Below are 27,005 nucleotides of genomic sequence, written 5' to 3'. Positions count from 1 at the left end.
GACTTTGGGTGGTTCCCACAAAACATTAAAACCATAAATACATATAAATACATAAAACTTAAAAATTTAAAAACATTACTAAAAAAGAGAAAAAGAGTCCAAGAAAATGATGAAGGATCTGGGGCTGAAGACAGCAAGCATCTATGGGGCTAGCCAACTCCACGCTTGAAGTATTCCTTCCCCACCCCAGGCCAAGTGGCAGAGCCAGGTCTTTAAAGCCCTCCGGAAGGCCAGGAGTGAGGGGGCCAATCTCACCTCTGGGGGCAGAATATTCCAGAGAGCAGGGGCTACCAAAGAGAAGGCCCACCTTCTGGACCCTGCTAATTGAAGTTCTTTTACTGCGGGGGTCCAAAGCATGTCCTCTCTGTGTGATTGAGTGGGACGGGTTGAAGTCATGGGGAAGAGGGGGTCCCTTAGGTAACCTGGTCCCATGCCATGTAGGGCTTTAAAGGTGATAACCAACACCTTGAATTGGACCCAGAAGCAGACTGGTACCCAATGCAGCTCATGGAGCAACGGCGTTATGTGGGCCCTTCTTGGGGCTCCAAAAATAGCCCGCACAGCTGCATTCTGGACCAGCTGTAGCTTCTGGATACTCTTCAAGGGTAGCCCTGTGTAGAGTGTATTGCAGTAGTCTATAGGAGATAACAAGGGCATGAATGACTGTTCGAAGGGCATCCTGATCCAGGAAAGTTGGGGAACTAACATTACAGTTGGGGAACTAACGTTACTCAGAAATGAGATGTATATTCAGGTTCTTTGGGTTAATATGTTAGAATTAGTGGAGGAGGGAGGAAGAAGAGTCATTCATAGCAAAGGTCAAACATTCAGACTTATGTTTATTCTCAGTGCTTGAAAGTAGAACTGAGAATAAATGAAAGTATAATTTTCATAGACATATCCTGATATGGAACTGATTGACAAAGTACAAATAATTTAGAAATTCAAAAATCTAAAAAACAAAGGTTAGTTGCTGTCCATTATATGAGCAATTGAGACAGGAAAAAAAGTACCAACTCTTTTGGCTATGAGATAAAAAAATAATCTGGGCTCATCATCACCAAATAAACAATATCAAAAATATACATTACAGTTTGTGCTTATTGCATTTCCCTCATGCCATGTTTTCTCCAGATTGTGAAGATTTCTCTATAAACTGCAAGTTTTTTTGGAGTAATAGGTGTCTTCTTATGTGATGCTGAAAAGTGTCATGTCCCTTAATGGTAGCCAAAGCCTTATTCAGTCTGGTAACCTTCCATCATCCTCAGCAAATATAGTTGCTATGAATGATCACAATTGCTGTCCAAAAGCACATTGGAGGCTGTCAGGCTGGGCAAGGTTGCGGTAGTATAACTATGACATGTAACAGGGGGCAGGCTATAAATAAAGAGATGGCATGATTCTATGGAACAAGCTGTGATTGGGGACACTCAAAACAGGGAACACATTGAATGAATGGCTATTATTAATTCCTATAGAGGAAAGCAATGCACAATATTTAAGAATAATATTGTAAAAGAGGCAAAACCTGCCTACCAGTTCTTTGACTGGATGACTTAACTATCATCACTAACACAGACCCCATAGAGAAGGAGCAAAAGGCTTCCAGCTCCCCCTGGAAGTCAAGGGTTGTAAAAAAAATTCTGATATCTCCTTCTAAAAGAGTGATTTCTTCCCTCTTCCCTGAAGACCATTCAATATGGGGCATACTGAAATTTATGGATATATATCCTTTCCTATTATCTCTCCCTCTGTATCTAATTTATGTAAATTGTAATTTAATATATAAAAATAGATTTTAATTATTTGCACATCTTTTTCACTGCAAATAAAGAATGGGCTGATTATTTTTGTTATCTGGCAGAGCTGATGTACACTGGATCCAGCCTATAATAAATGTACATATAAATATTTCTAGGGTGTACATGAATACAACACAAAAACGATTACCTTAAAAGAATAATAAAATACACAAGAATAAACAGAGCTCAAAAAGCACGCATGAGTTCATGCACATATCCCCATACCCCACCCCTCAACCTATCTTAATGACAGTAAAACAATATAGGTTTAAAATATAGGAAATTAAAAAAGCTTAGGAACATCAAATTGTCTTTGCTTGGCACTAAGGGATATCACAGTGGGAAGGTAGGAAAGCTTCTTAATGGCAATATTTCAGAAGCAATATGACATGAAGACTTCTGTCTAATTACTGGTCATCACATCTCTTGGGGTATCTCAATACCATAGAAGAAGCTTTGAAGTCTGTCTCAGGGAAAGGACAAGGGTGATGTGGGAGCAGTTCCTAATAGCCTGGGTTTAGAAAAGTACATAGCTCTTGATCTACAGTGGCCTCAGTGGTGGAAGGAAAAACAAAGCACTGGAGTTAGGAAAAAGCACTATAACTCCTCATCCTACTGCCCTTTCCTTTTCCCTATCCCATCAAACTGCCATTAGCCAGTGAATCATAAAGATGTACACATGAAATAAGTCATAGAAAAAAAAATAAAGCTATTAGGAGGTCTATATATTCCATCCAAAGCAATTAATTCTTTGCATTATATTCTAATGTGCTACTCCTAATCAATACTTCCTAGTTATCCAAGATTAAATCTAAAGTACAAAAATAGCACTGTGGCAGTGAATTGATTTCACAGAATATAGTTAAGCTAAGAAGAAATGATACAGTTATAAAGTGGACATTGTTTAAAAAAGAGGATAAGGCAAATACCGTAGTTTGGAACATCTTTATGCACTAGCACAGCTGCTACAGATGATAACGCATGATAAAATGTTAACCGGAGTTAATGAATTAACACACTGCCTGGTAATTAATTAGTTCTGAGTACACATTGATAATCTGTGAGACAAAAACATAGATCAGCAAAATAGAGTACCCATTATCTTTTACAAAAACAAGAAGAACAATTCAATTAATAACAAGCCCACCTTTGCCTTGGAAAAATAATTGAATAAATATTAAATGTAACATAATTTGTGGCTTGATTAAAAAGCTTGTGGAACCATAACTAGCAATGGAGGAGTTAATAGACATCTGTTATCAATAATATTGTTTGCCTTTCCAGAGTTTACATGTGCTGGTAGAAAAAAAGTTGAAAAACAAGATATCACAGCACACCAGAATCATTGTCAGTTCTTCAAGGTAGTCCAGACCAGGAAACCGAAACCAAGAATCCTAATACTACCTTTATTGTAAGGTTACAGTAACAGAATCTTGCAAGTCTGAAAGCGCTTCTCCCCTTTCCCTTCCTTTATGTTTCAGACAACTGGGGTGTGTGTGTGTCAATTCTCAGATGGTTTCTCCGCCCCCATTCCTGCTTTGGACTCAGATTTCTCTTACCGGACCATTGACTATGCTGCAGCTCTTCCTCCTGTCTCTAAGGTTAGTTGCACAGCCCATTATAATAATGAATATTTTTATTTATATCTTCTAATGAGTTAATTAGGCCAGCAAGTCTTCATTCTAAATGGATTTGGAGAATTGCAGTTAGTGCTTGTATTTTATTGCTACATATAATCTTAATGTCCAGGTACAATATATACTGTATAGTTTATGGAGGAGTATCCTTCTTTCAGAGAATTTTTAGTTGTTTGGAATCAGTGTGTCCAGGAACTATTTTGAAAATTGTGACTAACAGAGGTTGTAGAAGAAGAAAAGATCTTATTGGATCAAATAGAAGTTGAGGATGACTTGAATAAAGACTTCAAAATGGACTTTAAAGAAATGCCAGATTATAAGAGAAACATGGAAGATATGGTAAAAGATGCTGTGGATCTGGAGACAGACTCAAAGTTGCTTGATTATGAGAATGATATGGAGAAAGAAGTAATGGATCAGAAGAGAGCTATTCTATTTTGGACCTACAGAAGGGAAACACCAAATCTCTGAAACCTTTTCTGAAAATAGACAGGGAGAGAATAATAAGAGATTACTATCTGGGGTTTTATTTGGAGAAGAGATTGAAGATTGAGCCTTTCAGAAAGAAGGGAAAGGAATTTAAAGTGGATTTATCAGATCAAGGTTAAATTATCTACGTTTTGATTTTGGATTGTTAATACTGAATTTTCTTTTTCTGACCAGGACTGTAAGACAATAATTTATACCTGTAAAAGTGATTTATTTGGTTTAGGTTAAATACATACGTTATTACTATGGCCTTTTGTATGCTTAAGGAGAGAGATCATTTAGGCTTTACTTTTTAGAAAAAATTCAGAAGTTAACATGCAAAATAGACTTATTTGTTTAAGTTTAAAATATATAGTTTATTATCACTGGTATTCTTAATGCTTTTGCTGATTAGATTGATTGCTTAATATATTTTCATAATTTGGTTATTGTTTAGGGATGAAGAGGGCTTTTTTTTAGGAATATTAGAGAAGGTGTTAAGTTACTATTAATGCATATACTTGTTTGGAGGGAGAGGGAAGTCATCTTTCTTTCTTTCTTTCTTTCTTTCTTTCTTTCTTTCTTTCTTTCTTTCTTTCTTTCTTTCTGCAGGTTTTTAAGCTCTGTATTAGTTTGTATGTGTATGTGTGTGTGTGTGTGTGTGTGTGTATGTGTGTATGTGTGTATGTGTGTATGTGTGTATGTGTGTGTGTATATATATATATATATATATATATATATATATATATATATAAACTTTAATACAGATATTATTTTAAAAAAGAGCTAGGTCTGCATAATGTGTCCAAAATATGACAATTTGAGCCTGGTCATTTGTGCCTCAAGCGAGAACTCTGACTTGTTCGATGATCTATTTGTTTGTTTACTTTACTATCCACGGTATTGTCAGGAGCTTTCTTCAGCATCAACACTAAAATTTAAAAGCATAAATATTGTTTCTATCCTGCTTCTTCAAAGTCCAACTTTTGGTTCCTTAGAGGGAAAACCACTGCTTGCAGATCCTGATCTGTGTAGGTTTAGGCAGGTCATGGCATCTGAATATCTTTTCCAAAGCCTGTTGATAGTTGATCCTAAAGACAGAAACTATTCACCACTTCAGTATATTCACTGTCACTTCTAAGCTGGTGGGTGTACCTGTTGTTGCTAGTTTGATTGTGTTTTTATTTAGTCTTCGTCCCATTTTTTCACTGTGCTCTTTGACTTTCATTACTAGAGCTTGCAAACACTTGCATTTTCAGCTATGGGAGGAACATCATCAGCATAGCACAGACTATTGTTGTTTCTTCCTCCAATTTTAAACTATGCTAATGCATTTCCAATCCAGCCTCCTTCAGTATTTATTCAGCGTGAAGGCTGAATAAATAAGGAGAGAGTATACAGCCTTGTCTCACTCCTTTCCTGACCTGGGGCCAGTTTATTTCACCATGTTCTGTCTGGACTGTGGCTTTCTGTCCTGTGGGTAGGTTTTGCATAAGAACAATAAGATGTTTTGGTATTCCCATTTTCCTAGGGACATTCCACATCTTAACATGGTTGACACAATCAAAAGCCATTTTATAGCTGAAGCACATATTGACCTAATTTTGGTATTTTTTGGTTTTCTCAATTATTAAGTGTGCATCAGCAGTACTGTCTCTTGTTTCTCAGCCTTTTATAAAACCAGTTTGAACATCAGGTATATTCTTTTCATGTAGGGCTCTAATTTGCACTGGATGATCTGATGTATTGTTAGCATGTAGAATTGAGGATAGTTTGCATACTCTGTTAAGTCTCCTTTCTTTGGTATTGGTATGTAGATTGACCTCTTCAAATCTCTATCGTTCTCCAGATTAGTTGGCATAGTTTGGTTAGAACCTTTACTGATTCTTCTGTGGCTTGCCATACTTCTGTAGATATTTCACCAATTCTTATAGCCTTCTGACTCAGTAATAACTGGAGTGCTGATCTAGCTATCTTCTTGTATTAGATTCAGTATTATACATTTTTCATATTTGTTGATCTTCTAAATGAATCAGTTACTATCTGCCTATTGACATCCTTTAGGACACCAGTTGAAGGCTGGTATCTCCTTCTGAATTTGGAGATCTTTTGGAAGACTTCCCTTGCTTTTCCTGTGTGCGCTTCCATTTTCAGTGTCTACACAGAAGTCACCATAATATTTCTTGTCTCTTCTAGCAGCTCTCTGAAGCTCTTTCTTTTTTCCTGAGATCTTTGTCTTTCTTGACTTTGGCTTCTCATGTTAATTTCCACTATCTGTTCTCATATCCACTTTTCTTTCTTCTGTTTCTTGGTCTTTGGCAGTCTCTTTTTACATTTATCCTTATCAGCTTCTTTAATTTCATTCCTTGGTTCTTCTGGTTCCCTGTCAATAAGGTTCAGGATGTCAAAGCAATTCCTGGTTGTTGAAAACGGTGAGTATATAATCAAGATCATTTCATGCTAACTGGTTGGCTTTGCTGTCCTGCTTTAGCTTGACTTCAGACTTGCACAGAAGTAGTTCATGATCTGTTTCATAGTCAGCTCCTGGCCATATGATGGAAGAACTTACGGTACAACTGCAACAAATACATACATGGAGTAAATATAAAACCTCTGTACTTTTAGTTGGCTGTGTCTTCACTTCTTTCACTAAACATTTGACGTAATGTTTTAATATTTTTCTAGCAGCAAAAGAATGCAATGCAACACACCTCATCAGGACAAAAATATATAATTCTGAACAACAATAATAATATATTAAATTTATATGCTATCTGACTATAAAAAAAGTGAAATTATGCAATTTTAATTCAAAATCAGTTACTTTTAAATTTATCTGTTAAACCTGAATTAATCATTAATGAATCTCTTCCTTGTATATAAGTCAACTAGAAACTATGGCAGATGATCAATTATACATTCCATGAAATAATAAGTCACTCTATGGCTGCTTTCTACATATCTTTAGAATAGCATAATGTCCAAAATCATACTAACTATATCTTATGAGAGAGAGAGGGAGGGAGGGAGGGAGGGAGGGAGAGAAACCTGACAGGAGAAAATAGGATGGAAACTGAAACAAAAATAAAGACGATTACATATTGATGAAGAAGAAGAAGAAGAAGAAGAAGAAGAAGAAGAAGAAGAAGAAGAAGAAGAAGAAGAAGAAGAAGAAGAGGAGGAGGAGGAGGACGAGGGCGAGGAGGAAGAAGAGGAAGAAGAAGAGGAGAAGGAGGAGGAGGAGGAAGAAGAGGAAGAAGAAGAGGAGAAGGAGGAGGAGGAGGAAGAAGAAGAGGAAGAAGAAGAGGAGGAGGAGGAGGAGGAGGAGGAGGAGGAAGAATTTATATAGCCATATGGCTTGGAACATTTATATTTAATCTAGGAAATATGCTATAAATAGAAGGCAATTTTCTTGATTCCCACACAGATTGCATCATACTTCTTGTCTGATCATCCTCAAAGTCTTATGAGGAATCAAATTATCACCTGCCCAATGTCTTTGGAGCCTTATAGACAGCAAATGATGAACATCAAGTCATCACAGGCAGAAGGCCTGGCTTTACAACTCAATAAATGTTTGGAGAATATACAAGTTCTTGCAGTCTGGTCTGTGTGAGCTCTACTCCTTTACTGAATTTAGAAGACATCTAGTAGTGTGACTGAATCTCAAGGTCCACAAAGGAGGACCCATTTGCATATTAACCTGCATAAAAGTTTAGTCATTTGGCCACAGTAACATCATCCTATACCTTTAGCTGGATTTTACTATTTCTTGCTTTCAGTTGCATACATTATTATGTTTTTTGGTTTTTAAAAGAACTATTTGATGAGTATAAAAAATAACAAATGCAGCCCTTAAGTAGCTCATGAAGGTGGATAAGGAGCTGAAAAACCTTAGGGCAAGAATGATGTTAGACAAAAACAGAGCACATTGTAACATGTCATTATAATTTTTGATACAAGTGATGGGCTAAAGCATGGTAGAAAATACTGCAAAATAAGCTAATTTTTTTTTTAAAAAAAGCCCTCTCCACTCTTCCTGCTTTTCGTTAGAGTGAATCTTCTTAGAACGGTTGAGTTGTTCAGCAAATATGCACGGAAGTCTTTACAAACAAAGGCTTCCTCTTGCTTGTTCTGCTAGACATCTGCAAAATTCCATTCTGAACAAGGAAATCTGTGAATTCCATAAAGTGATCATATTATTGTATAAATATTTCTGTGGAAGGGGGTGGGTGAACAAACAGCCAAAGATGCAGAGAAAAAATAATCGTTTAAATGGGGAAGAAATTTAGTCCAAATGGGGATGCAGACACTTTCTTCTTGGTACCACTAGAACCATGAGCTCCACAAGGGGACCAATTCTTCATGTTAACATTCATCAGTTCAACATCTCTGAACTTCCTCCTGCATGCCGCCTTCTCACTGGGCTGGCAAATGCAATAATGCTCACCTGTCAGGCCATACATTTTATATCATATCTAGGTTACATCGGGCAACAACTTGCCAGAACAGAATCTGCCCATCTGGCATAGACTTCTAGAGAGGGCTTGTTGAGAGTCCTCCCTCTTTGTAAGAATGAGGAATGGACCAGTTAATATACCTTCTCAAAAATGATCTTTTAGCCCTTAGAGTTGTTTGGTGAACCATCATAGGTAGTAGTAGTAGTTGTTGCTATTATTATTTGTTTTAATATTATATATCAAATTGTTGTTCGCTGCCCAGAGTCTTTACAGATTGCGACAGCCTCTAAATCAATAAATCGATCAATGAATCAATCACCACACCATGTGAATGAGATGCCCCCCTTTTTTGTATTAACAAGCAAAAGTGGGTGAAAAGGCTAGAAGGAAATACTGTTTGGCTCCCTCCTGGCCCTTTAGTGTTGAGATGCTTGACTAGTGAAGTCAGCCTCTGTGCTGTCAGAGGTCAGCTAGACCAGTGTTCCTCAACCTTGACCACTTGAAGATGTGTGGACTCCCAGAATTCTGGGAGTTGAAGTCCACACATCTTCAAGTGGCCAAGGTTGAGGAACCCTGAGCTAGACCATTCTCACAAGAGATAAATAAAATCAAACTTTATTTAAAAAGGACAGGAAAAGAGAAAATATGAATATTCCCTTTTAAGTAGACACATGTAAAAACATTCAGTAGCAAAGGATATAAAAATACAGAGCTGTTCAAGAGACAGACGGCATTGGAAAGAACCTCCAGTAGAAAAATGTAGAGAATATAAAGCTTGGAGCAGTTCACAAGATAATAGATCTGATACTAATATAGAAGGAACTCTGATGTAAAGAGGTGGTAATTTGCATAAAACACACAAGGACTGAGCTTGTGTAGAGATCATAATAATCAGAAACAACAGAGTAGTTATTTATTTGCTTATACGATTTATATCCCCCCTCCCTGTCATGAATACCAAATCTAGGTGGTGGACATAGGATTAAAAACACAAAGCAAAAGAACCAAACCATATCAAAACCCCAACACAATATAACACAAGACTAAACCACAACTGTATTAATATGATATATCCCTGGCACTCACTTTTGCAGGGCGCAGTGTCTTTAAGCTGAAGCTGGGGGAGAGGGGGGAGGTGTGCCTGCCTGTCTCCTGATGCCTGCACTTCAAGGCTGGTAGAAGAGAAGACTGACTCTATAGTGATTAGCATGGCCTGATCTGCCTGAATTTTGGAGTCTGCTGCTTTAGCTGTGACATGGAGAAAGTGTAGAAACCTAAGGGACCTGACAAAGTACAGGTCCAGGGTAAATCTCCTCCTGCCAACACTGATTGGAACTGGCCTTGAAGGAGGAAGAGAACTACCACCTCCCACTACTAACCCCTGGAGTGGTCCAGAAGAATATTATGTGTTGAAGGCTGCTGAGAGATCAAGGAGGGCCAGGATGGATGCACTACCTCCATCTTGCTTCCCCCAGAGAACATTAACAACTGCAGTCAAAACCATCTCAGTACTGTATCCCAGTCTGAAATCCAATTGAAAAGGACGCAGATACCTACAGTATCTCTTCCAGGGCCCTCTCAATTTGCAAACTGACCACCTTCTCAACAACCTTCCCTCAAAAAGGAAGGTTTTAGTCTCTGTAGAGGCTAAGGAAAATGACCTTGTCAGAGATATGGAGGAACTGATGCCTATGCAAAAGGGGCTAAAACATTTTTAAAGTCCAGAATGAGATAATTTTCAGAAACAATTCAGGCAGACACCTCCCTAATTCACTGAACTATAAGGAGGAGGAACAATACAGCACAATTAGACTTGCAAGATTCTGTTATTATAGCTAATCTCAATTAAAGTAGTTTTAGCCTTCCTGTAGTGTTGATTTCCTGGTCTGGTTTATCTAGTGGGGCTGACAGAGACTGAACAAAAATTGTCTGGCGCTGTGGGATCCAGCAATGGTTTCTTGAGGATGAGATGGAACATCACTTCTTTAAGAGCTAGCAGAAGCTACCCACTCCCTGAAGGATGGCTTCACCACTGACTGGATCTAACCACATGTTTTCTCCTGGATGGCTTTGACCAACCAGGAGGGACATGGCTGTAATATATAGGTGGCTGTACCCACAGACCCTGTCCACTTCCTTGGGACTAACCAGTGTGAACTATTCCTAGCTAACCAAGCCAGTCTGTGCCTCAGTCCACTCCAAAGAACCTGCATGGGCCAACTCTAAATGGATACAAACAACTTTATGCAACAGATGCCAGCAATATTCTTCACAGAGGTGTGGCAGATGTTCCCCTGGCCCCTCCCTTCCCAGGAGGGATTGAATCACCTTAAATAGGGCTGCCAGCTGATTATCTGGAGATGAGATAAGAGCAGAAAAGTAACCATGTTTTGTTTCAATTATTGCCCCACAGTAAACCTTAATAAAAGATTTTACCTGTGTCCAGTCAGATTTGGTTCATCCTCCTCCACCAGCTCTCTAGGCTTCCCTTTTGCCACTTCATCTCCCATTGTCCCTCAGAGAACCAAGGGGAGATGAGGGAGTCCATGCAGGAGCAATCTGATCTATGACCATCATTACTCCCTCATTCCAGGCAGTGACTATGGCCTCAAAAGAACCTTGCCTCAGAGCCTCAAAACCCCCCAAATTCTCTCTGAAACTCAAGTCTGTCTGTCAAGTGCCTGGGCACACTGTTCAAATGGGCTCTACCTTTCTGCTGTGAGGAATGGATACAGAGGACTTAAGATTAACAGATAGTGCTTTGACCATGACAAGGGATTATAGTTAGCATTCCCCAACTCCAGATCATATCGTCACAGGTCTAATGTGTGACCACTGCTGTGAGCCAGGCCTTTAGTAATCTGGGTCAGGTCAATGGTTGCCATGATGAACATGGACTCCTGAGCTGCCTCTGACTCCATACCCATATTAAAGGAAGATGTAAATGTACAGAATTGTACATCTGGGGAACTCCATTGCTAACCAGCCACAGTGTGGCACAGCTTCTTTCAGGAAAAGAGGCAAACAGGCCTCCTTCCTTTTCTGCCCTCAGACTGAGATGCAGGGAATCTGCATCAGGGCATTTATGACTCACTTCACTGAGAGGCCCCCTGTTGTTTTTGCCCACAGCCCACTTCTACCTGCTCTCTGCTGGTTTAGGGAAATGCCTAAATTATCTGAACTGATCATGGGATCAGCTTGATGTTGAAGTCCCTCCCCGTGAACACCTTGGGCACTTAAAATCCCAGATCACAGCAGACTTTTCCAGATACAGGGTAAGTCTATGTTTAGTCATGCCTGAATGCCTCTGTGATTGAGAAAAATTATTTAAAACCCCCATATATTTCTGTATATCTAAGGGTATACAGTGTTTCTCAACCTTGGCAACTTTAAGATATGTGGACTTCAACTCCCAGAATTCCAAGCCAGCAAGCAATTCTGGGAGCTGAAGCCCATATATCTTAAAATTACCAAGGTTGAGAAACACTGATTTAAACATTGACCCCCATCGCAAAGGGGCTGATTCTGGTTTCTGCCCCACCTGTGACAAACATGGTAAGTGAGGCTTAGACTCAAATCTTAACTTGATTCAACCCCCCAAAACCTCCATGCTTTCCCATTAATTATGATTAAAAAACAACAAATGGCAATTGCTTTTCTTCTCCCGTGTGAGACTATATCTATTTAATCAATTTTAGCCCATATTCCATTAAAAGTAATCTGAAATTGAACTAAATTTGCAGAATTATAGCCTCTCATGAGATTATGACACATGCCAAACTGAAGACAAAACATGCTTTTTTTTCCCTTTAGAGAGAGTTGCCAATAACGTTTTATTTTTTGGCAGAATTGAAAATGATGTTTAAGCACAGTTGACTCTTCTGAGGGGATACATTCTGCCAAGTTTCAGATGATTAGGTTTAAGGGTTTTATGCTGGTATCCTGGTTAATGAAAAATGCTGTAAGACAAATGGTCAAAGTGAAATGCAAAAAAAGAGCCGTCTCACAGTAGAATTTTTAAAATTAATAAACACGTCAAATGGCATGCTGTGATACTCTTCATTTTCGACTCACTAGTGACTCTTTGATCGATATATGAAAAGTCTTCAGCACTGTAGCCCTCAGGCTAATGAATTAGTCCTCAGACAACTCTTGTGATGATTTGAAACCCTTGATCTAAAGGATGGAACCTAGAATTGTGCCTCTTCTCTTTCCACGTAAGTTCACATTTGTTATATGCAAGTGATATACAAGTGAGGACAACTCTAAGCCTTCTGCAGTGGTTCTAATCTAGATGCAGCCACCTATGTCTACATCTTGCCTTATAAAAAAGGTCTCACTTCTTTAATTAGGACCCCTTTCATACAATGGATTTGTAGATGAAAGTACACCAATTTGATTATCTACAATGGCTGGCAAAAAGTTGAAAGTGGAAAGGATTTAAACCTACAGACGTTCAGCTCCGAGATCAGCTGCCCAGCATTGCAGGTGGCTTATCATTTGCAATACCTTCAGGGGCATTTTTGGAACTCCACTACCACAATAGGATTGCCCCAAATCTCAGCAATCGTGACTCATATCGAGCAGTGTTCTTTCAGGATGAGAATGCTGAAATTGTGCAAGGTTTGGTGATCTCATGAGATTGCTTTTTAAAAAATGCTTTCCTGGTTTGGTGGGTGCCTGTGCCATCATATAAAAAGTTATGATGATATCCAGCACCTGAAAGGGCTGCTGATTGCTCGTATTGCTCGCCAGCCCTTTTCTAAGAACCGAATCTTTGTGGTAGTACTGAATTGTCCTCCAATATACTGTGATAAACGTGAACATGTTTTTAGTTCTGTCAGAAGTGTTTCTCTATTACTTCCCTTGTTTGTTGTCTCTATCTTTCTCCACTAATTGCCGATAAACTCTTCCTGATTTTTTTTGAGTTTCTCAGTCTTTTAAGAACCATTTTCTTTCCTTACAACCTCCATAGTCTATTGCTGGTTTGCAGGAAGGCTTATAATGCAACCAGTACAAACTGTATTATTAAAAAAACCGCATACTTGTATTACTCATAAATGAGATGCTTCTGATTGCATCATCTAGTTTTATTCCTGGTCAGGAAATTAATCTTCTCACTTATGAGTTTGACCCTAAATCACTTTACAAGTCAAAGCTAAACTTCACCCATATTCAGGTACAGCTCAGCACGAACCCATTCTCTTCCAGTCACTCCTGATCATCATGTCTGCTATCTCTGTTTTCTTATATCACTGATAGGTGGACTTTGATGGCACTACTGAGGTGCCACAGCCTCTGAATATATAAGCCCCCCAGAAGCTCAATGTCCTTTTTATCAAGACTGTTATTTAGTATGACAGATGTGGCCTGCGTGATGTTGTCAGCGATAATCCAGTATCAGATCAGATTTAACATCCTGGTATCACTAACATGTGAGAAACCATAGCCAACAGGATTTAAATAGCAATGCAGGTTAATGGTGCTGGGGATTATGACACAGAAGAAGTATGGATGTGTTTGCTCAAAATGGAAGACAAATTTCAGATAGCTGTCTTTAGAGCTGAGTGAAAATCCTAATGGAATTAAATTGAGTTTCATCTCAATATTAGCAAATATTTCTATTTGCATGCAGATACCTAAGAAATGGCTAGAAAACTTATGTTTGCCCTCCAAAATATATAAGCATATAGAAAATTACTTTTTATAGCAATTTTGATGCCACAAAAATTCCATGGTTCTTTAAAAAATATGAGTGTATGTATATGACATACATATAACTGACATACACATACCATGGAAAATATTTATCTCTACATTTTTTAGAAGAATTTGTTGTCATACCTAAAATACAGAAACAAAAAGCCTCTGTTCATCTGCTGGTCTAGAATAAAAGTCTATTTAAAATCTATAAGTCTATTTGGGAAGTAATTTGGTAAGGGGATATGACCCATTAAGGAATTTAGTAGCATTGTTGTACTTTACTATAATGTCTTAAAATATTGCTGTTTTTTAGAAAAGGTTTTGATGCAGATAAATTAAAAGTTTTGCAAGATGTGTCATTTTAAGATAACTGGCTCTTGCCTTAAGATCTCTAAAACTTTGCAAAGGTTGCAATACATGATAATGAAGAACACTTCTATGCATGCTTGTTGCACTGAGTTAGCATTGTCAATGAGTTGATTTAAAGAGTTTACTTCACAAGAGTATTTTCATCACACTGCCTGCACACCACAGAAATACCCAATCAAGGCTGAATATACTTCTCACTGCTGACCTCTTTCATTTTAGGATATTTAGCAGAGTAGGATCCATCGTCCACTTTCTAGCATACCTTTCTCAATTATATATGAATTGACTTAGACGACTAATCCATATAATCCAGTACCCTCTACTCTGATTGACTACAGCTCTCCAAGGCTTTCCTTTCCAATCTGAGATTCTTTTAACAGGAGATACTACTCAGGGAATCTTGGACCTGACACTATCACCCTAAAGAAATCATCACAATGTTCACATGCATCTTCACTGATATAATATTTATTTCAAGTGGGGGAAATCCACCACTAAGAAATGACTTTCAGGTAAGTCTGAAGGGTTTTTAAAGCTCCAAGGAATCATCTGGGAGCAGGCTTGTGTCGGTGATAATGATCTCATTTCAGAATAGAGATACCAATTTATTGAAGCTATGATAGGATCAAAAATCTCACAGGTATGCCCAAGCTCAAAGGCATATCTTAAGTATTTCTCTGAATCCCATTCTTTTAATATTGATATTATATAAATAATACAATGCTTTTTAGTGCATAGATTCATTCCATTATGTGTTAAAAATATAGAGCAAATATTTGTGAAATGATTGCTCTAGAAAATATTAAGATCATATTGTAAAATGAACAATTTACATTGTTTAACAATGTTCTTTGGGCATATCTATTATTGGAACAGAATGCTGGAATGACAAAAGTGATTAAATATACAAATGTTTTTTACCAGACAACTCTACAAATAAACAACTTATTCTTCAGTGTCTCCGAGTAAGAGGCTAAAATTGAAGCTGACCAACAGTGATATAAGCTAGTTGGGAAGAGTCACATTTTCCAGTAACAACACACTTCTAGCAACAGTTACAAATCACATTTCCCACTACTGACATATCTGCAAGGGGCCCCTACTGCAAGGAAGATAGCTCAGTTTTGCACAAATTAGTAACAATTGCATGTTTATTGGACTGCAAAATAGTTTGCTGCAAAGGCCCTTTGAAATCCCCATTTTATACATCTAAAGCAAGATTGCTCAAATAATTGTTTGCAAACTTTGCTATGAACTAATTTGCTCCATACCTTCCAGACTTGGTTGCAGATAAGCTCTTAGTTATTGAATAACTTACACAGTTCCCATATATGACACACTTTTTGACAGTTTCCAAATAAATTTTAAAAAATATTTTGACAGCAAATATCAGAAATGAGGATTTTAAGAGAAAATACAATGTAGATTTAAGTACAATGTAAATTTTATGGTAGATAAAAATAATTCTGGGTGAACACATGTGAAAGTGACCCAGACTAGAAATCCTAGCCATTCCCAACTAGTACTCTTTACATATGATGAACAATTATCCCCATATTTCCTACATAGCATGGCTAATAGGAGTTGTAGTCCAGCCCATCTGGAAGACACCTGGTTTGGAAAAGCTGATCCACTGATAATATAGAGCAGCAATTCCTAGAGGTTGTAAGACAATGGATGATATTCTCAAAATGCCTGATTCAGGGTTGGATTAAATTCTTTGTAGGCTCTATCCACATTTCTTTCACAAGCCCTTTAGTGGATGCATTATGGGTAAATTGATTTCTATAAGTAGACAGGTGATCAACATGTCTTGAATCTTTGGGGAGGCCTAGCAAAACAGTATGTAGAACATTACTCCTGTCAAATTTCGTAATGATATGTTGATCACTTGTATCTACTGACCTGTTCAACAGCTTTCCATATACATATGAAGCTCTAGGGATGTCTCTTGCCATGTTAGGTATGAATTGTGAAGGGGAACATACTTTTTTGGAGCTAAAGCAGATAAAAATTGTCTCTGATCAACCATGGGACAACAATGTTTTCCTTTTCTTGTACCTCTCTTTATTGAGAAATACTGTAGATTGTGCAAAAACATTATTTGAAGAAGTTACTGCTGATTTTGCAATTAAAATATTGAAAAGTTCATCTCTCTGAATGTTTTATTAATTTCTTTTACTTCATTGTAAAAAAAATGATGGACATTGACATGATTCTTCCTCTTTGTGTATGTACTGCACCTATTTTTGAGATCTCTCTCTCTCTCTCTCTCTCTCTCTCAATATATATGTCTTTGTTAATGTTTTATCATACAAAGAAAGGAAAACATGATTCTTTTCATTGGCCTTTAGGTTTTGCAGGCCCTAGGTTCAATGCCCTGGGCTTACTGAATAATATAGTTTTGGGCTGAGTTATTGAAGATCATTAGCAATGGAATATATGGAATACTTTCCTATTATTTCAAACTAGGACTCTTTGTTTGACATTACAAACATTGATCAAATATCAGAAAGGCTATACCATATTGAATGGAACCTACGTGCATAAGCTGATAATGCATAATCCAAAACTGCATGATTAACTTCTGGAATTATTTTCTGTAGACTTGATGGTGTGATTTTTACCTACATCCCCATGTGAAGAGCAGCAGTTTGTATTTTGCAACCATTGCAGGGTAGAACTTTTTTTTTTCTTAATTTACAAAATAGCCTATATTAATGTTGTATACAATTTTTGGGGAAGGTTACCCTTCTCATTCTATTTGACGGAAAAGAAATAGTTGTAACATCTTTCCCAAAGGAGAAGATGATAGTTGAATTCTCATGGGTAGAGTATGGATTTCTTTAAACTATAACTTAGCTTATAAAATACCAGTGGCAATGTTCTTTGTCCAATATTTTTTCCAGTATTCTGTAACCTCCCTGGCTTCCCAAACCTATATTAAACCCCATAGAAAACTATGACGGGATTATTCCTGTGAGCCATTTGCACTTCAGAAAAAGGAGCAGCCATGGAAGTTGAAGGATGGTGGAAAGAAGTATAATGAGAAATAACAAGATTAAACTAAACAAGGAATGAATGAGATACAACAATGCCAGGTACATTATTCCTCATGACAAGAAGCTTTTATTTCTATGATTTACAACTTGGGGAGCAACCCAACTTGTTCAGAGGCATATAGACCTATTTCTGTATTAAATGTGGATTAATTAACTCTTTCCAGCAACTTTTGCAAAAAGATTAAATGACCTTTTAACTAACTTAATATATTCCAATCAGATTAGATTTTTTCCCCATAAAGATACAGTACATGAGGGACAGTATCAGATATACTTTGAATGCTATTGATAATATAAATCAGGAAAACAAGAAAGTGGCTATGATTTTTCTTGATGCGGATAAGGTCTTTGACACTTTGGAATGACCTTTTATATTCACAACACTGAAGAAGATGAATTGTGTGGATTTTCTTGCATGGGGCAGAGCATTTGGAAAGAACAAGAAGTTAAATGGACTTTTATCACAAAATATATTATAGTGAAGAGGACAAGATGATAAATCTATAAATGTGATAAATGTGATAAATAAATAAATAAATAAATAAATAAATAAATAAATAAATAAGACAGGGCTCCTCCCTTCTCCTTCCTTCTGTTGCTTTTGCGAGGAAGATATGACAAGAAAATAAAATTTCAGGAATCAAATTGGCAAATCAAGAACTAAAAATTGTATGCAGATGATGTTGTACTTACAGTTACTCATCCAAGGGATTCTTTAGAATTGATAAGCATTATGGTTTGGTATCAGGATATTAAATTAATAAGAACAAGACTGAAATGGAGTTTACCAAAGACAAAAAGCAACATTTGCAGCAAACAGGGCTCGATATTACTGTTAAATCAGTTAAGTACCTGGGAATTTACTTCATAAAAAAGTAAAGATTTTAAAAGAAATAATAATTTACAGACTTGGAAAAATATAACGGCAGATCTTTTAAGATGGATAAAGTTAAATTTGTCCTGGTTAGGAAGAACAGTAGCAGTAAAAATGGATATTTACCAAGACTTAGTTTTCTGTTTGGCACTACCAACTTTCAAACAGTACTGTCAAGCCAGCTGTCTAACTTGAATCACAGACTGGATTTATTACCTTATGGCTGCCTACTTCTACTGAGAGAGCGGGACTCCCAGACGGCTTGCATAAATACCTTCAGTTTGATACAAACAGAAATGCAAAAACACTAATACATATAGCAGATTAAAAATATGGAATATACGCAGAAAAAGAATGAGCCCAGACGCATTGCCCCATGCCTCAATATTAAATATTTATTTACATGAAGGTGAATATACAAAAAATGTAATAAGTGGAGAGATAATAATTCATACAGATTGTAATATCTAATTCTTAATAAGACAAAGATGAAATCCTCTCTCTTCAGAATGGGCAGAATCGTCTTATCTTCAAATAAGCTGTGTAGTTCAAAAGGAATTGCAAAAACAGGGCAGAATACTTAGAGACCTGACTGAATTTGACTCGTAGCACAAAATTCTGAACATTTTGCAGGGCTTGTTTACAAGCTGCTGTTGAAATATTACTCAGAGATAGAATAAGTTAAAGGCTATGTGATTAAATGAATGCAGAATTTAAACAGGATAACAGATATGCAACAATGTGAATATCAGTGGAGGATGAATATTAAATTCATTATGCATTTAACCTAATCCTAACACTTAGAGAAAATTGGGTACAAGATGTTTTACCACCAGTATATTACCCCAGTGCTGATTGTCTCATTTTCTAAAAATTCAATAATCTGGTTAGATCATCCATTCATATTTGGTGACAACATTGTAAATAAAATAACATAAATAAAAATAAAAAATCCTGGGTGAATTACATTACTTGGAAAACATGACCAATGCCAAAGGCTTGAATTATAAGATTAATTTCTTCTTTTTGTAACATCTGGGATCATCTATTTGCATTCTGATGTTATAACATTGTGTGTTCCTTATTTGCAGTGATTTGTTGTTTGTCACTGTTAATGAGCAGGGGAATGCACAACGTTGTGAAATCAACACACAGGTAAGAAAGAAAATTAATTCCTGCTTTCAATAGCAATTCACATTTAGTACAATATGATTTTGGCTTAACTTCAGCTTTGGCTACAAGTACTTGGGAAATGGTTGGAGAATAAGTTCTGAATACAGAAACTGTTCTTGCTCGAAGCCAAAGGAAGCCAAAATAAGCCACTGCAATCTCTCTTTGTCCCCAATCTTTCTATATCAATCTGTACCAGGCTGTGCTCTGACACTGAAGCAATTCAAATAAAGGTTGTCAGAGGTTTTGTTAGGAAGATGTCAATTATAGCTGATAATTGTCAGTGCTGATCTTTGGGAAAAAGGCAAATCATTGACAGTTTTTCAAAACAGACATTACTCTCAGTTCAGGGTGACATGAACAGGAAGCTCTCAGATATAAATCAGATGTCCACAAATATATATATTGCTGGAAGAACAGAACATAAATCCTATATTGTCCTCTCTCTCTCTCTCAGCTTGAAAAACTCTTTTGTGAAACTCACTACAAACAGAACGAATTCTAATTTTGTTTAAACATATTTGCCCTTAACCATCCCATTAATATAGTAGGTCTCTGATTCCCCATCCCTCATTCAGCTGCTTACCTTTCCAACATACAAAGGATCCGTTCCAGTGTATTCTTCCAGAACAAAGAACTGGTTCCACACCCAACTCCTCTTCATTCGTTGATGCAGAAGCAAGTTGTCTGAGAGACTTTGTCCTTGGCCTTTGCTTGGAGGTCTGCTGGTTCCAGATAATACAGTCGTAATGAGGTTCATCATGAAGCAAAAACTGAGTCCAAGCCATTTCTTTGCATTGTCCATTCTGCTTGATGTCCGCATTGTCATATGAGGATTGTCCTCTAAAGAATCCAAAAAATAGGCCTGTGAAACTTCCAAGTACAGCCTTTCAGTGATACAGGGCAAGCACCTTAAGGAGAATGATATCCTGTAAAGTTAAAGAAGATCTACTATCAGCTTCTTGTAAAGAACTCTTAAAAAAAAAAAAGCTGAGCCATGGAGTATTTGATCTCTCTCATAAAAATGTAGGCCTACTGCATATAAAGGAAGCTTCTGGTTTGAAATGAAGGTAATAATTGACTAGCTAGAAAAGAAGACCTTGCTAGGAGAACTGCTGGATTTCACTGTATTATTAATTGACTTGGGTTAACAGATTTTTTTTTCTTGGAAATATTTATGACCAAATGCCTTTGATAATACTTATAAGAAGAAATTCAGTTCATATAAATTATAATTCATAACTAATACCTCTGCACTGATTTGACATTATATCCCTCTTTTCATTTGACTTCTGCAACATTTTCTTTGTTACCTACAACACTTTTTGGGGGGTCAGTGATATTATAACTCTTTGATTTAAATTTAGCAGCTGCCATTTATTTTTCACTTTCATTATTTTTTTAGTAGCCAACCTTCAACTGCTTTAAGCCAGCTTCACATTCTTGCTTGCTCTTTGAAGAACTGGTCACCTCAGCTAATGCAACATTTCTGGAGTTCTGAATGGTTGTTTAATCATTACATTATCCACAAAAGGTCTCCCAACACTGATGGAGGCATACTTGTGGGCATAGACCTTACTGAGTCAACTTATATTTTCTTCCTCCTTGAGCCTGAAACACTAATTTGGACCAAGGTATGCTGACCTCCATAACAGGATATCTCATCACAGATCTTTTGATGTTAAATTAGTTGGTAATTTCATCCAAGACCTGTTTTGTAACAGTCTTTTCTTTCATTGTTTTGATGGATGTAATGAAGTGGAACTGCAGCCTCTGCTCTGTCAGTGTAATTCAAGAACATTCTCAGCACACCTTATTTTCAAATGTTCTTTTGGGGGGGAAATGGGAAACTTTGTATTCTCTTGGGTTAGACACATTCTTGAAAAAGTTTATTTTTTAAAGTCTACTAGGATCTTACTCTAACTCTCTGTTAATGAAATTAGGTTACTGATTTGACTATCAATTGAATTATTTTAACTACATGGATGAAAAGAGAACCCAGCAGGAGATGCCAATCCCAACCTGCTTATAAGTGACTTACCAACCCCCCCCTCCCGCAAAGCAAATATTATTGTAAAATTATTATACTGCTCTGGAAAAGATGCATATATGTAAATAGAAGTGGTAACCCATGAACATTTATGGGCAAGAGAAGTCAGAAGATGGATGGGCACCGCAAGTCACAGAGTAGCCTTTTTTTTAAAAAAAGTGATAAGCCCAATTAATAGGAAAAATCAATTGCAATCATTATTGACTAAGTATTACCGGATACATTTTGTGAACAGAAGTAACTGTAAAAAGAGTAAATTCATTCAACATGTGTTTTGAAAATACATTCACATTTCTGGATGCAACTTGGAATCCTTCCCCATTCTTTTAACCTAAGGCTATTACAGCTGTGATGAAAACAACTCCTATGGTCCAACATTTCATCATCTAAACCTGTGATTTAGGCTGCTCTGTGCTGCAGTGTGCTAGCTGCTGCCATGAGGCAGAATTAATGGTCTGAGTTTTGAAGGTGAAAAGTAAAAATGTCCAATTTCCATATTTGTTAAGCAGGCAAGTTGCACTGAGCCACTTGTGTTTAAAATTGCAGCTTTGTAGCTGTATTAGAAATGCCTAAGTATTTTGATTCTTTTATCAGCGATGCAAGTCAGTGAGTCTTACCAATTCATTTTCTGACAGGACTATCAAAATACGATATGATTTACAGTAATATAGATCTCTCTCTCCCTGTCTTATCTCCTCCCTTTCCAAACTACTAGGATTAGTAACTTCAAAGGGGTGCTTTAATTCAAAGAAGATTGGATCAGATTACCTCTATTGAAGTAGATTTGTGAATCGAAACAGAGACTCATTCAATGCAGCAAATCGAAACAGATGGCTTCACAGATTTGATGGCTTTTCTACTGCTTCTGTGGTCCTTACGCACAATACACAATGATGTTACAATTTCACTTCCACACAGGGAGAATGCCAAAGTTTGGTGAGAGATGTGACATGATGTGATGGGCTCTCTGTCATTGACCTGAGTAGCTGGCCAGAATGGGTGCCAGAATGTCACTTAAAGAATTGGTCCAAATGTCTACTGTCATTAAGAATAGGATGGTGGCAAGGCTATGAATCAGCTGACCTCTTTCTCTGTGGCTTATCTCTGGCATTTTTCTCAATGTATCAGCCTGCCCCTGATCATTAGTTGGAATGGAGCACTGTCCACAAACCATAGTCCCGATACAGCCTATATGTGTACCAATCTCATTGCAGTAATTGAAAAATGATGGAAAAACTACAGAAGAGGGCAATCAAACAATCAGGGCCTTCCTTCCCTATGAGAAAAGGTTAGAACATTTAGGAACATTTGGAAAACAGGTGACAAACCAAGGTACAGGAAATCAGGCACAGCATAACATCCAACCAAGCTAACTGCAAGGAGCTTTGCAACAGGCAGAAGAAAGCCGTTTTTCACATAGCATGTAATTGAGCTGTGGAATTCATTACCACAAGATGTAGTGATGGCCACTAACTTGGATGCTTTTCTGTGGAATTGGATAAATCCATGGAGGACACGTCTATCGGGGTTTTTAGTCTTTAAAACTTGGTGTTACTTCCATGTTGGGGATAGCATGCTTTCCAATATCATTTTGCAAGGGAAAAATGATCAAAGAGGGATATCCTCATCTCCTGCTTGAAAGCATCTAAAGACATTTGGTTAGTTAAATCTTTAGAGAAATTAAAACATTGTTAATTATGTATTCCATTCATCTTGCAAGTGACATAGATCTCTTATTTCTGCTAAATATAACCTTCACGTTCATGCTCTGGAAACTAATTTTTTTTATTAAATTGCACCAGGCAACGAAACCTGGAAAGAAGAGAAAAATCCAGTAAGCTCCTTACTTTTAGATTCCAATCAGGTTTTTTTTGAATTTGCACAGCTTGATATCATGGCCTTCCTAAGCAAGGTTTTAATTCTATTACATTTTTATCTTGGAACTATTGCCTTGATAATTATAGATGTTAAAATATTAAGCTAGTAGCTGCCTGGAGACACATGTTATAGCTCATGTCTCTGGCAATGCCCAAGAGTCCAGCCTGGATTTATAGAGTGCCATCAAGCTACTGATGATATTAGATTTCTAATTGATGTAGTAGCTTTAATTCAAAATAAGACATAATCCAGCAGCTATTATTTCTTTCATTTGAAAGCTTTGATAAGATTTCTTGGAAGTTTTTGAAGTAGATTTGGGTTTATTGTGTTTTTTTTTTTGGTCAAAGTTATAAATTTTGGATAAATACAGTTTATTCAACCCATGTAGCACGTGTGTTTACTTGTAGTGTGTTGCGTCTTTTATAAATGTTCCATTTTTCTTCTATTCTCTCTAACCTAGTTCAGAACCACTGACTTATGCAATTAGAGATTCTGAAAATATTAAAGGTATTGTAGATGTGAGACAGAGTGTAAAATATTGATGAATGAAGATGATGCATTATATTTCATAGATAACCCAGAACTTCTATTCCTTATTTTATTAAAATGAGAGTTTGGTATTTTATCTCTTTATTCCATAAATTGAAATGTCTCACAGGAAGTCCTCTCCTGCAATTTTCATCACTGGAGATGCCATTGACAGCAGCCAATCCTTCTACTTCCAGTTGGCTACTTTATATGACCATCCTCCTTTGTGGTTGGAATAGGTTGGTACTATCAGACCTTGGGTGAAGCTGCTGTGTCAAGTCCAGAGTGCTACACCTATCAAGTGTTTCATTCTGGGGGGAGAGGGAAACTCGTGGGTACTAACTACCAGCAAAATGTCTGTCTCTACTTCCTTTTTCTCTCTGCAGGGAATGGGATGCTGCAGAAAATTGACAGTACTTCAGACAGCAGGAAGAACAAATAATTCAATATTGGATCAAGTAAAACTGGACAGCTACTTGAAATACTAATAATGAAGATGACATTTAAACATGTTGGACACATAAAGAGGAAGAAAGGGTCTTTGGAAAATGCTTGGAAAAATCAAAGCCAATAAAAAAAGAGTCCGAGAGAAAATAAGATGGCTGAGTCTCTCTGATAACATAAATATGAACTTAAAAAGAGGAATGATTGACAGTAAAAAATCTGATGAACAACTGACCAATAACAGAGGGGTATCATGTGCATGACCCTCACATAAACTGTCTCATAGCAGTAAATAATAATGCCTAAATTATTATTAATGATAGTAATAGTGTTTGTATAAATTAGGTTATTTGTAACACTCTCTCTGTAAACTAAAAATCACATATCATACAAACAGAAAAATTACAAATTCAGTACAATGAGATAGAAATGAAAATCTAATGATTATAGTAATTTACTGATACACACAATAGTAACATGATGAAGAATGTAAAAGAATCTCTTTCCAATAAAACCTGGAAAATGTAATATTTGAGGAGAAGGGGTAGAAAATTGGAAAGACTGGTCGTAAGAATGAGGATGGGCTAGAATAAACAAAAAATCAGGAAGCTGTAAAACATCTCCCCTCTCCCAAATCTTTTCAAAGGTTCTTGATCAAATGAGAATAATGAACAAAACAGAACAAAGTGTAGCAAAGCATGATATAAGATCCAATTTCCATCCATTGGGCTTGGATAGATCTTGTTAAACTATTCCTTGTAATTAGAAGTTTATCCTATCAATCACTCATTGATGAAAGCTGCAAATAAACTGCTAGTCTTTGACTCACACGACAAAGAAAAACCATTCAATTGCATTCCCACACTTTTTCAGAACTTACAGTGTTTTCCGTATATAGAAAAGCAAAAGCAAACTGGTTATTATTATAATATCTTTTTGCAGACCTGCTGTCTGTCTTTCTGTAACTTTCTGAAGCACCAAATTACTCAGGGGGCTTTGAAACAGTCTAAGTTCTGCTTGCCTTGGAGAGCCATAGAATCTCTCCAAATCAGCTCAATTCAGTTTGGGATTTGGGATTCATCCAAATCCAGCCCATAACCCTAATCCCATGATGCAGGGATCTTAGAGCATGAGCCACCAGGAGGTGATGCTTGACATCATCTTGCAAGCAGTCTTGTTTTTGAACATCTGTGCACTGCAGTAACATTTAGGATAATAAAGAAAACAAACGATCCAACATTAAACTCATTCTCAGTGGAAAAAGAAGGCTTTAGTTTGTTTGCTTCTGCAGGTAAAGTTAATTGCCACATTTCTGAGGGCATAGTCAGATTCTTCTGCACAAGGAGACATACTGAACATAGAGAAATGGCTCTGGCTGGATTTTCAACAGAAATCCTCTTTCTTCTTCAAGACATTTCATTCAGATTGAATATAAAACAGTGCAAGTAAAGACTTGCCCAGATTGATCTCAACTGCTGGTAGCTTCATAGACATATCCATGTAGTTTTCATGATAGCAATATAGAAATAGTTTGTCACAACCTTCTTCTTGGGATGTTTGTTCAACTTCCCAGGTTAGACTACTATGCTAGGATTTTCTGACGATCTTGACTTTATTTCTGTATCATGTGATGATATGGTGGGAACCACTGTGATGTAGTGGTTAAGGCATTTGGCCTAAGAAGAGGGAGATCCAGGTTCTAGTCCACCTTTCGCCTTGGAAGCTCACTTTCTCGGCCATTCAGCCCAACCTTCCTCCCAAAGTTATGGTACTGTGTTTAGCTGTAAGAACGTACTAAATAAAAATGCTAATTCTAAACACCACTATATCAATTTAAAGTTAGTATGGGTTGATACACACACACACAAACACACACAAAGTTATAGACATGGAATAGTATGGAAGGGTGACACCAAAGTTATCTTTTTTTTTTCTCTATTATTTTTGGTCATGCAGAAACTATGGAAGGTGAACAGTCTTTCTGCTTCTCTTCTGGGAAACTTTTACAGCCCTTTTTTCTTTTCAAGGCACCATGCTCCGAGTAGATATTGCTCTGATACAAAGAGGGTAGGAGAGATTTGGGGTATAATAGCCCATTTGATCTTTAGATCCAGAACCTCTCCACGCTAGGGATGAAATAAGATTTTTTCTTCAATCTGAGCTTGTTCATAAAATTATCCAGCCCCATGTCTTGAAGCATAATTTGAACCAGAAGTGACAAGTGTAATGAAATTTGCAATATACAGAAAGTTGTGTTGTGGTTCAAGACTCAAAACATGCACAAGCATGTAAAGTAGGCACTTATGCAGAAAATATATTATCTCAAGGACAATCACTTGTTGAATGCGTGCATATTTGGAAAGTTTATAGGATTTTATGCAGATCTTTTTCTTTTCTGGCCAAATTTACTTGATCTAGAAATAGAATGATGCAAATGCACATCAAAATGACAGACTCACCTATCCCTCCTAGTACACCCGAGTGAGAAATTGTATAAAAAAGCAAATATAAGGAAACTAAGCTAAATAATTTTTAAGGATTTGATTTACAAGGTAACCCT

At 37.0% G+C, this 27,005-nt stretch overlaps 1 protein-coding gene across 1 annotated transcript in view; it reads right to left on the bottom strand.

Annotated features, from left to right (window-relative positions):
* Positions 1–20,374, bottom strand: part of CDH20 (cadherin 20) — a 56,172-nt gene extending 35,798 nt beyond the window's left edge. The window contains exon 1 of the mRNA XM_007430841.3: positions 20,132–20,374. Within this exon, the coding sequence (XP_007430903.3) occupies positions 20,132–20,374 (243 nt within the window). The remainder of the gene's footprint in view (positions 1–20,131) is intronic.
* Between the last annotated feature and the right edge of the window lie 6,631 nt (positions 20,375–27,005).

This window comes from Python bivittatus, unplaced genomic scaffold (genome assembly GCF_059951505.1).
Source record: "Python bivittatus isolate LINGU-HERP-01145 unplaced genomic scaffold, Pbiv_v1 ctg000840_np1212, whole genome shotgun sequence".
NCBI classification, from domain to species: Eukaryota; Metazoa; Chordata; class Lepidosauria; order Squamata; family Pythonidae; genus Python; species Python bivittatus.
This window is presented reverse-complemented; position numbering and strand designations above follow the sequence as displayed.